General features: G+C 31.9%; 1 protein-coding gene across 1 annotated transcript; it reads right to left on the reverse strand.

The window, feature by feature from the left end:
* Nucleotides 1–6544: 6544 nt before the first annotated feature.
* Nucleotides 6545–9254, reverse strand: LOC129893255 (xyloglucan galactosyltransferase XLT2-like). The gene has a single exon (XM_055968765.1). It carries the CDS (start codon nucleotides 9029–9031, stop codon nucleotides 7448–7450), a length of 1584 nt encoding a protein of 527 aa, XP_055824740.1. The 5' UTR covers nucleotides 9032–9254; the 3' UTR covers nucleotides 6545–7447.
* Nucleotides 9255–12171: the final 2917 nt, after the last annotated feature.

Here is a 12171-nt window from a genome sequence, read left to right on the forward strand (position 1 = left end):
AAATTGAAACAAAAAAAATAACACATATTAGCCTATGCTAGCACGAACTCGTGTATTATATACCTATAGGGATCATTTTCAAGCTTAATCATTTTGCCATCTTTACCTTCAGAATCTATTTTTTCGTAAAATAGGTTTCCCATGTTGTGTGAGAGGAGAAAAAATAGATGGAAGAAAAAAAAGTGTAAAACTCATATAGTTAAATTATCATAAATAACTTGACTATAATAAATTATATTTTTTTCATGTCATATTACTTGTCCATTTTTTTCTTTTCCATCTTTCTTAAAAAATCAAAAATAAGAAGAATATATTTACTAATTATCCTTTTGACTTTTTTTAATACATTGTTTATGTGCATTATCCATTAATATCAAGATTAATAATGAAAGTGTTAAGAAGTAGTGAATGTCCATTCTAGATCAACTAATTAGCATAATGAAAGTCATTTCTAGATCCACTAATTAGCAAATGTCATTTCTAGATCCACTAATTAGCAAGTTGACAACTTTCTTTCACTTGTCTTCTTCTCCTATTACTATATATATATATGACAATTCTTGGCCATTCTTGTAATGAAAAGAAAAGAAAATAGAACACAAAGAAAGCATAGAATATACATCACGACAATTCCTCTTTTCTCTCTTCCGTTCTTTCTTTCATACACTATCTTTCTGTCTAATTAATTGTTAAGTTAGTGTGTTTTATAACACGTTATCAGCACAAGGCTCCGGCTATTTTTTTAAGGTAACAAAAAGTGGTAAGAATTTTTTTTAATTTTATTTTCATAAAATGGCAAATATTTCAAAACTTGAATTTGTGGCTCTGGACATTTCTGGAAAAGGTTACTCCTCATGGGCACTAGATGCCGAAATTCATCTAGAATCAATGGGTCTGGCAGACACCATCAAAGATGATAACACGACATCTAATCAAGATCGTGCAAAAGCTATGATTTTTCTCTGCCACCATCTTGACAAGGGGCTCAAATTACAATATCTTACATTAAAGGATCCCCTGAAATTGTGAAAAAATTTAAAAGAAAGATATGACCACCTGAAGTTGGTCATACTTTCATAAGCACGTCATGACTGGTTAAATCTGAGACTAATGGACTTCAAAAATATAACTGAATATAATTCTGTCTTATTTAGAATTATAGCTCAGTTAAATTTATGTGAAGACGAAATCACTGAGCAAGATAAACTCAAAAAAATATACTCCATATTTCCACCCGCGAATATGCTCCTACAACAGCAATATCACGAAAAAGGTTTTACAAAATATTCTGAATTACTATCTTACTTTCTTATTGCTGAACGACATAATGAATTATTAATAAAAAATCATGATAGTCGGCCCGTTGGTTCTTTGTCACTCCCAAAAGTGAATCAGGCAAATTATAACCAACGAGAAAGAGGTCATGGCCCCAATCGTGGTCGTGGTCATGGGTGAAAAAGAAATTATAATCATGATACTCGGCTGGCACCGAGAAATTATCAGCAATATAAAAGGCAGGGTAAAAAGCCAGAAGCTTTACCAAAGAAAAATTCAGAAAGTGTATGTCGTAGATGTGGAGGTGTGGAGCACTGGTCGCAGACTTGCCAATCGTGAAAGTGCTTGGTTCAACTATATCAGGCATCCTTGAAAAGGACAGAAAATAATCCAGAGACTAAGTTTATCTCTGAGGATAATATTGAGCCTATGCATTTGAATGTAGCTGATTTCTTTAATTTTCCAGAAGAAAATATGAATATCGATAAGATTAACAATATGTAAATAATTTTTCTTTTTATTTATCTGTATTAAATATTATGTTTGTATTTTTATAGTCCATGTAAATAAATAAAATTTGTGTTGTTTTAATACTTATTTTATTTCTTATTGAAGAAAAATATGGATATGCCTCAAATTTTGTTTGGATCAATGATCAATCACGAGGATATTTGTGTAATTGATAATGGAACAACTCATGCTATTTTTAAAAACGAGAAATATTTTTTCAACTTGCTTAGGAGAAAAGCAAATGTTACTACAATTTCTGGTAATTCAAAAATGATTGAAGGCTCCGAAAGAGCTACTATAATTCTGCCCAAGGGGACAAAAATCGTTAAAGAAGATGCACTATTCTCTTCTAAATCCCCAAGAAACTTGTTAAGTTTTAAAGATATCCGCAGAAATGGATATCATGTTGAGACACTAAATGAAATGAATATTGAATATCTTGGTATAACCAAGAGTGTCTCAAGCCAGAAATATATTTTGAAAAAATTACTACCTTTGTCCTCTGGCCTATATTATGCAAAAAATAGTGCAATTAAAGCACATATGATCGTAAACCAGAAGTTTATTGATCTAAATACATTTGTGTTATGGCGTGATTGAATATGTCATCCTGGATCAATAATGATGAGACGAATCCTTGAAAATTCAACTGGACATCCGTTAAAGAACTAGAAGATTCATACGAATGATAAATTTTCATGTGCTGCTTGTTATCTAGGCAAATTAATTGTCAGGCCATCGACCCTGAAGGTTGGCATCGAATCTCCTATATTTTTAGAGCGTATACATGGAGATACATGTGGACCTATTCATCCACCTAGTGGATTGTTTAGATATTTTATGGTCCTAATAGATGAATCATCTAGATAGTCTTATGTGTGCCTGTTATCATCTCGCAACCTGGTGTTTGCGAAGTTGTTAGCACAAATAATAAGATTGAGAGCGCAATTCCCAAATTATCAAATTAAGTTCATTCGCCTTGATAATGCTGGAGAATTTACATCCCAAGCTTTTAATGATTATTGCTTATCAATTGGGATAAAAATTGAACATCTTGTTGCTCATGTTCATACTTAAAATGACCTTGCAGAGTCATTTATAAAGCGTCTATAATTGATAGAAAGACCTCTACTAATGAAAACAAAATTGTCAATTACTGTTTGGGGTCATGCTATTTTACATGCAGCAGCACTTGTACATCTCAGATCGACACATTATAATAAATACTCTCCTCACAATTAGTATTTGGACATGAGTCAAATATAGCCCATCTAAGAATTTTTGGTTGTGCGGTATACGTGCCTATAGCACTACCACAACGTACAAAGATGGGCCCTCAACGAAGGTTGGCATATATGTTGGGTTTGACTCATGCTTCATAATTCACTGCTCGATTTGCAGATTGTCGGTTTGATGAAACAACTTTCCCACCATTAGGGGGAGAGAAAAAGGAACTCGAATAAGAAATTGCGTGGAAAGTTTCATCACTATCTCATTTTGATCCACGCACCCGCACATGTGAGCAGGAGGTCCAGAAGATCATCCACTTACAGAAAATAGCAAATCAAATGCCAGACGCATTTACTGATTTGAAACGAATAACTAAGTCACATATCCCTACAGTGAATGTGCCTATTCGGATTGATGTCCCAAAAGGACAATCTACAAGTGTCATAGCTTCAGAATCTCAAACACGCTAGAAGCGTGGTAGACCATTGGGTTCAAATGATTAAAATCCTAAAAAGAGAAGCGTGAAAAAAATAAAGATGATACTACACAAGAACCTCCTGAAGAAGGTTAAGATTTGAGTAGAATGGCAAAAGGCAATTCAATCAGAATTAGACTCACTTGCTAAATGTGAGGTTTTTGGACCTGTAGTCCAAACCCCTGAAGGTGTGAAACCAGTTAGCTATAAATAGGTTTTTGTGCGAAAACGAAATGAGAGAAATGAAATTGTAAGATACAAGGCACGCCTTGTTGCACAAGGATTCTCTCAAAGACCCGGGGTCAACTATAAAGAAACATATTCACCTGTTATAGATGGAATAATATTTCAATATCTCATCAAACCAGCTATACATAAAAATCTTGAAATACATCTAATAAATATAGTTACAGCTTACCTTTATGGTTCACTTGATAATAAAATTTACATGAAAATCCCAGAAGAACTAAAATTGTCTGAAGTATGTAATAAGTCTCGGGAGATGTACTCAATAAAACTGCAAAGATCATTATATGGTTTAAAACAATCAGGGCATATGTGGTATAATCGCCTTAGTGAGTACTTAATAAATGAAGGCTATATAAATAATGTCATTTGTCCATGTATTTTTATTAAGAAAACGGAATCAGAGTTTGTTATACTTGCCGTTTATGTTGATGACATAAATCTCATTGGAACCCCTGAAGAGTTCCAAAAGGCAATTGAATATCTAAAGAAAGAATTTGAAATGAAAGACCTTGGAAAGACAAAATTTTGTCTAGGTCTGTAAATTGAACATTTAACAGACGGAGTTTTTGTCCATCAATCTGCCTAGACTGAGAAATTTTTTAAAATATTTTACATGGACAAAGCACATCCATTAACTACTCCAATGGTTGTTCGATCACTTGAAGTGGAAAAAGATCAATTTCGACCTCCAGAAGAGGATGAAGAAATTCTTGGTCCTGAAGTACCATATCTCAGTGCTATTGGTGCACTTATGTATCTTGCTAACTCAACTAGACCTAATATAATATTTTTTGTTAATTTACTAGCAAGGTATAGTTCATCCCCAACGCGAAGGCATTGGAACGGTATCAAACATATTTTGCAATACCTGAAGGGTACTATTGATATGGGTTTGTTTTATACTAAGAAAGGTTGCGTAGACCTTATTGGTTATGCAGATGCAGGTTATTTATCAGACTCATATAAAGCTTGATCTCAGACAGGCTATCTATTTACACACGGAAAAAATGCTATATCATGGCGATCTACAAAACAGTCTATTGTTGCTACTTCTTCAAATCATGCTGAAATAATAGCAATTCATGAAGCAAGTAGAGAATGTGTGTGGTTGAGATCGATGATACAGTTCATCAAAGAAAGATGCGGCCTTAAAAATAATGTTAAAGTACCCACAGTTATATTCAAAGACAATGTCGCGTGCATAACTCAATTAAAAAGTGGTTTCATAAAAGGAGACAGAACGAAATATATTTCACCAAAATTATTCTTCACATATGATCTTTAGAAGAATGGTGATATTGATGTACAACAAGTTCGTTCAAGTGATAATCTTGCAGATTTAGTCACAAAGGCATTACCAACATCAATTTTTGAGAAGCTGAGATATAAGGTTGGAATGTGTCATCTCCAAAATATCAAATAAAGTTTTCATCAGGGGGAGTAAAATACGTGTTGCACTCTTTTTTTCTTAACCAAGGTTTTGTCCCACTGGGTTTTTCTAATAAGGTTTTTAATGAGGCAGCACTCAAGACGTATTACCAGATATGTGTACTCTTTTTCTTTCACTAGGCTTTTTCCCACTGGATTTTTCTAGTAAGGTTTCAATGAGGCACATTTTTTGTGGATATCCAATGGGGATTGTTAAGAAGTAGTGAATGTCCATTCTAGATCCACTAATTAGCAGAATGAATGTCATTTCTAGATCCACTAATTAGCAAGTTGACAACTTTCTTTCACTTGTCTTCTCCTCCTATTACTATATATATATGACCATTCTCGGCCATTCTTGTAATGAAAAGAAAAGAAAATAGAACACAAAGAAAGCATAGAATATACATACACGGCAATTCCTCTTTTCTATCTTCCGTTCTTTCTTTCATACACTATATTTCTGTCTAATTAATTATTAAGTTAGTGTGTTTTATAACAGAAAGTTTTTTGTAATTTTTTTTTACAATATTTATACTTTTAAATAGAATTGATTTTAAGAATAAAAAAATTAATCAATTTTATCTTAATGTGTAAATTGACAAATAATTTAAAATAAATATTTTTAATAATAATATAAAAATTAATATGAAACAGACGAAATGTTTTCTTTAATGTAAATGTCCGACAAAAATAAGTATTTACCAAGGTAGTACTCTCTCCACTTCAAAGAACCAGTATGGAACTTTTTGGCATGAATCCGAATTTAATCAAATTTCAATATAGATATTAAATACCAGATAGAAGAATAAAAATAAAAAACTTCAAAGAACCAGTAAGAATATTCTTAAAAAATTATATAGTACTTTTTTTCTTTAAGTGGGGAAGTCAACAAAATTTGCAAGTTGTCTGTTGACATGTTTTAGAATTAGAGAAACCTTAGGATTCCGTAATCTAAGGAGATGCACATAAATTAATTTTATTGATTTAACTTTCCTTTTTGCAAGGTAATATTTCCCCCCTTTAAAATCACGACTGCGGCGATATTTTCGGTTTGGATTCTTGTTTCATTTTTAGTTAATTAGTCAAGCAATTGTAGATACAAGAATGTATTATAATAACGTTAATAACTAATTTGCTAAAAGGATATTTAAATATTTTATCAAATCAAAGCCAAAAAAATATATAAAACAAATAACCGATTAAAAATAGTACTCCATCCTTTTTCCCCCCCTTAACGGAAAATATGCTTGTGTTACATGTAATATTTATATAAGTATGTTTAACTGCAAAAATATTAGGAGCAGTGAGATAATTTAATATAACACCTATCTTCAAAAAATAAAAATAAGAGAAAATAGTTTTCACATCATCACATGCCGTAACTTTTAACTCATGAAATATATTGAAGATATCGGGGGAAAACAAGAGTGATTTAAGTAGGTAATTATCAAAATAGAATTTAAAGTTGCTCGGTGTACTAGCCCTATAATGAAATTAGACATAACCATAATCTCTTAGTATAAAACGGAGCAAGACCATTGGCCTAATTTGACTACTCACCCAATCGTCATGGCGTATGTTTCTAAAATAACCGTAAGCTGGTATAGCTCTTGCCAACTACCCCGTAAATGAAAAAGAAACTCTATCCTCAACCCTTTCAATTCTTAATTCATGGCGGCAACTTCAGCGGTGTGCATCCTATGATTCTGAGCTCCGCCATAGGGAGGCGTTAAGGGAAAGGTGTAGCGTTAAATCTGCCTCGCATTTCAGAGGTTTGGGACCAATCTGTTGAGCGCCAATTGAAAATGCAATTTGACTTATAAAACATAAGTGAGCACAGGTGAGAGAACTCCACTTTCCCGCATCCCTCTCCCCAGGAGCATAACATGGCTTTTCAGGAAAATAACTCGTTAATATTACCTCAGTTTCATTATGCTTTTCAGTCTCTACTCAAAGACAAAGCACTGCTTAGATTGTCAGAATGAATTCTATCTTCCTACTACTGAAATTACAAGGACACTCAACAAAGTCTCATGTAACATCTATATCAATGAATGAAAATTTACATCTAAGGAAAAAATAAAAAGGAGTCTATATCAATGACGAAAATTTACTAGTAATGCTGCAATTTCTTATTCATCTAACATCTTCACTTCTCTAATTAATTATGCTGCTCCCTTTGAACTTATAATAAACAAAACAAAAGAATAATTGATTTAAAGTAGTAAAAGAATGGGAGGTTGAAATTCCTGTTGAGTAATGTACCTTCTTATTGCTTTATTCTATAGATTTTTCATCTTTTCTTGATTTCTCCAAGATTTGTTTTTGTTGTTCCCTTTGCTTCTTGAATCTCTTCAAAACTTGATCAATAGCAATATCAAAAGCATCATTACTAGTCCCTAATCCCTGATTAGACCTTGCATACAAATACTTAGGCATAGCATCAATCAAAATTTCTCTCATTTTTCTCACATCCTCTTTAGTAAACTTGTCAAGGACTTTTCTAATTATTTTAGTATCATTTCTAACTTCAGTATGATCCATATATACTGAATAATCCTCTGATGGTAAAGGCAAATGCCATTCATATTGAGTCTTAAAACTTCCTTCCCAAAAATACACTGGAATTGAACCTGCCATCATGCAATCGAACATCGATCTTCTTGTAAATCCATCCCCTTTTGGTTGTAAACAGAAATCAGAATCCAAAAATGCTTCAAGAATTGCTGGTGCTCCGTCATAACAATGCGCGACGGAACAATCCACAATCTTGCAAGAACCAGTTTCGTTCTTGCAGTAATTCATCAACACTTCTCTGAAATCATTCTTGATCTTCTTCCTCACAGCACCCACGAAGCAAAAATGGCTAGAACGATTACGCGACCTCACGAAATCTTGCCATTGTTTGATCTCTGTTTCGAACTGTGGGTGAAAAGCAGTAGGATAAGGAACACTAACCTCTAAATCATCCCACGGATTCTTTTCAATAGATAAACGGAGAACATTTTTCATCAATGGCATTCGGAGAAAACTCGTGCCCCAATCGGAATCATCATCTGTTTTTCTTCGAAATGCCCATGTTAATCTACCGAGCATCAAGAAATGATCCGAACCCTGATTTTGATTCCAATAAGGTTGATCTTTAACCCATTCTAACATGATTTCACTAGGGCGATCTCGTTGTTTAGCCGTGGTGAACCATAAAATCTTCCCAATTGCAAGCCCTGCATAAAAGGGGATGTAAAATGCAGTAGCATTTTGGGGGTTTAATGTTCTGCATTTGTAGTTCAAAATCCTTTCGTGGTAAATGACTTCAGCGGAGTACATGTCTGTCCAGTACCAAGCTGACAGGAGATTCTCCGGTACGATTGAGTCGAGTCCAGTTGCTTTTGGGCCAAGACCGCCATTTGAAACCGCGTTGCATCGAGAACTCCATGGGTCTAAATCATGACAGTTGTTTAAAAGATCTTTGTTGAACTTTGTTGGAAGATCGTATACATAAACTCTCCCGGATTCACACTCATTGTGGGGCTCCTTAGCTTGTTCTAACCGTTTGTTTTTGGGTTTTGAATCTTGCAAGATTTGAACTTGGTCCTTGCTCTGTTTCTGTTGGTGAATGCTCTGTTTTTGAGGTTTCGAGATTTGGAAGCGCTGCTGCTGCTGCTGGTGCTGGTGGTGTTGTCGGAGGGAAATGGCCGGAGGGGAAGTTCCGGCGAGGAAAAGAATGAAGGTAACTTGAATGAGAATGATGAGCAAAAACCATTTACAGTGATGAAATCCAACTTGAGATTTGATCAAATGGAAGGAATTTCTGAGTTTCTTGAATGTCTTCCTAGGAGAAGAATTTTCAGATGGCAACATTATGGATGCTAAAATCTTGTCCTTCAATTTAGATGGCTATGGAGGGGAGTGGAGAAGAGAGGAGAGGAAAACGTCAAAAAAGAAATCAAGAAATTGAAATAGGAACTAAGGAAGAAGAAGATGAAGAACAAAGGAAAGTAGAGTAAAGTCAATAAGAGGAGAAAAGAAGATTAGGAAATTGGTGGGAGAAATTTCATCATATGTCACCACAACATTTTTATATACTAGTATGACTTTTAAGATTTTTTTTTTGGTAAGAAGGAAACTTGTTTTATTATGGAAAATAAATATTCTTGTATTTCAAATATTTCTTAATTTATTTTTCTTTTTTACTTTGTCATTTTTAATAAATCAAGGAAGAAAGAACAATTTTTTTCTTTTTTTTATATCCTCAATTTATTACTTCCTCCGTCCATTTTTACTTGTCCATTATACTAAAAATAGATGTTCAACAATACTTGTCTAATTTATGAAATCAAAAGATAATTTACACTTAATTTCTAATTTACCTTTATCATTAATTAGTAGTCATTTCCCTATTACATTTTTCAAGATATTGTATTTATTATATTCAAAGGATGATATAATAAAATTACTCTTCTATTTATTGTTTCTAAAGATTTGTGCAAAGTCAATAGTAGACAAGTATTGTTGGACGGAGGGAGTAATATTAAGTTAATGTCTTTGAAAAGTGTAGTGAGTAAATATATTTAAGATTCTATCAGTTAATAAGGATAAAATGATAAACTCACTTACTAATCATTGTTTTCTTAATAGGTGAGCCAAGTCAAAATTTGATAAATAAAAACAGACGGGAGAGTAAGAGGTTAGTGTATATGACTTAAATTATTTATATATTTAGAGAAAATTTTAATTTATATATGTTCATAATATTCAAAAGAAAAAAGATATAATCAAATGTTCGTTAAATTGTAATAGCAAGTTTTTCTTTCTATTTTTTAGGTTATAACATGATCGAGTTTGTTGTGAATAGTTATACATATTGTTGTGAGCTTATTTTACCACAATCTAGAAAAAACTATACACTATATATACAAGCTAAACTCTATGGAGCAATCTTATGAACAACGGAATAATAAGTTTAATTAACGACCAAAACGCAATGACTCTAAATACAAGTTGAAAGACGTGTTATCGAAACACAAAAAGAATATTATCAAGTGGGGAATTAAATTCTTAAAAATTGGTACAAGTATATTATGTGTTTGTTCCTGGTTGGTTCTTCCAAAGTGAAAAGACAACCTGGAGCCCGTTTGGATGGGCTTATTGTGGTGTTTGGCTACCAATTTAAAATGTTAAGTTTAAGTTATAAAGTTCTTAAAGCCATCCAAAAAAGTTGAAAATCCTAACTTTTTTTTTGAAGGACTTAAAGTCATTTTTTTTACCATAAAAATTACTTTTATATCCCTTATATTTTATTTTAATTCTTAAAGTATCCTCTTTAGCCCTAAAATTCACATTTGCCAAACACATCAACAACTTATTTTCAGCATAAACACTTTTATTCAAACACTCAATTGTTTATTTATAAAAATAACTTTCAGCACCTAAAAATTCTAAAAGCACTTTATACATAAAAATTACTTTCTTTTAAGCTCAAACGGGCTCCTACTATACAATTGAGAAAAGGTTAGTCAGTGTTTCCAAACAACTTATTCTTCTATATGATTGAGCATTTTTTAAATGAATAATTAATTAATTCTTTTGGGAATCAGTGAAATAATTAGGCATTAATAAAAGTATTAATTTCGATGCAACGGCTCAATCAAGTGTATCCACGTTTATAATGGCACCAAAACCATGATTAAGACAGTAATGATGGGTGCACTAAAGTCCATTTGAAACATTGAAGTTTTAAACATGGAATATGAAGCTAGTCAAGTCTTTTCTATAAATTTAGTTTTATTTTTGCAAGAAATTTATAATTCTATACGTGAGATGCTTATAACACATAAAATAACCTTGCAAAAACATTTTTATCTATTCAAATTGTGAAGAGCTTAATTGTGCATTTTCAAGAAAAGAAGGAACTGAAAGTGAGCCTTGGACCAACAATGTGAATATAGTAGGGATCATCTTCAACAGTATTAAAAACAAAATTTGAAACTAAGTTCTATTTCTGAGACAATACTTCAGGTGTCAATTAATTTTGTTACCCTTTATAAATTTACTTATAATTTTATGTTCTTTTAATATGAAAATCATGTCCTTCTATTTAAAGTTGGAGGACCACTATGTATACCTCTTATTTATACAAGGATATAATTTCACAATTATCTATTTGTGGAAACACTCCGAGTCAATATAGGAAAAATCCATATTTTAGTTTGTTATACCACGAAAGCTGTCTTATTTTACTAGTTGCTAATATCACTTTTTATAGATAGGTTACCAGAAGTTGTTTTTTTTTAAATTGAGTTCATAGAATAAAAATTCTTTTTATACAATTGATACATAAAAGTTAAACACTAAAGAGAATGTGTTAACACTAGGATGAAGCAAGTTCAGGAATAAGTTGTTCACTTTTACCAGTAACAAACACACACACAAAAAAAAAAAAAAAAAAAGGAAAATGAAGGAAGTAATGAAAGTATAGTTTCAACTTTCAACTTGCAAAAAAGTGTATGATGAAGTGACATTGTTTATATGCACAATGTTTTAGGTATCTTGTCACTTGTTTTGAATTTTTAAGGAGGTAAAGTGAATTTATAAAGAAAAAAAAAGAGTATGGTCATTTATGGAAAAAAAAAGAGAGTTTTATATATCGACGGAATATTATTAGTGAAATTAGACAAGCTATTCTTGGAGTATGAAGATTGCACTCTCTTTTCTTCATATTATTCCTGTTTTGCCATCGTACCATGATTTCTTAACAAAACTAAAAAAAATAGAAATTTAAAATTTAGAAAAATAAATTTATTTTAAAACTAGGATTTATTATGTTCAAAATGCAAGTAAATTTCAACCAAAAAAAAAAATGATGCGGAAAAAAGATTGAAAGAAAAATTTTAAAAAATATTTTTCAATCATTTTAATAAGCGGGTTTTAAATAGCTAATTTGAAAACATTTTGTAGAAAAAAAATTCAAAATACCTCAACAAATTAAAAATCTAATAAAA

This window comes from Solanum dulcamara, chromosome 6 (genome assembly GCF_947179165.1).
Source record: "Solanum dulcamara chromosome 6, daSolDulc1.2, whole genome shotgun sequence".
Taxonomy (NCBI): Eukaryota; Viridiplantae; Streptophyta; class Magnoliopsida; order Solanales; family Solanaceae; genus Solanum; species Solanum dulcamara.

Bases quoted from the DNA above. Each gene is read 5' to 3' on its own strand.
- LOC129893255 (XM_055968765.1), bottom strand. From the start codon at position 9,031: ATGTTGCCATCTGAAAATTCTTCTCCTAGGAAGACATTCAAGAAACTC.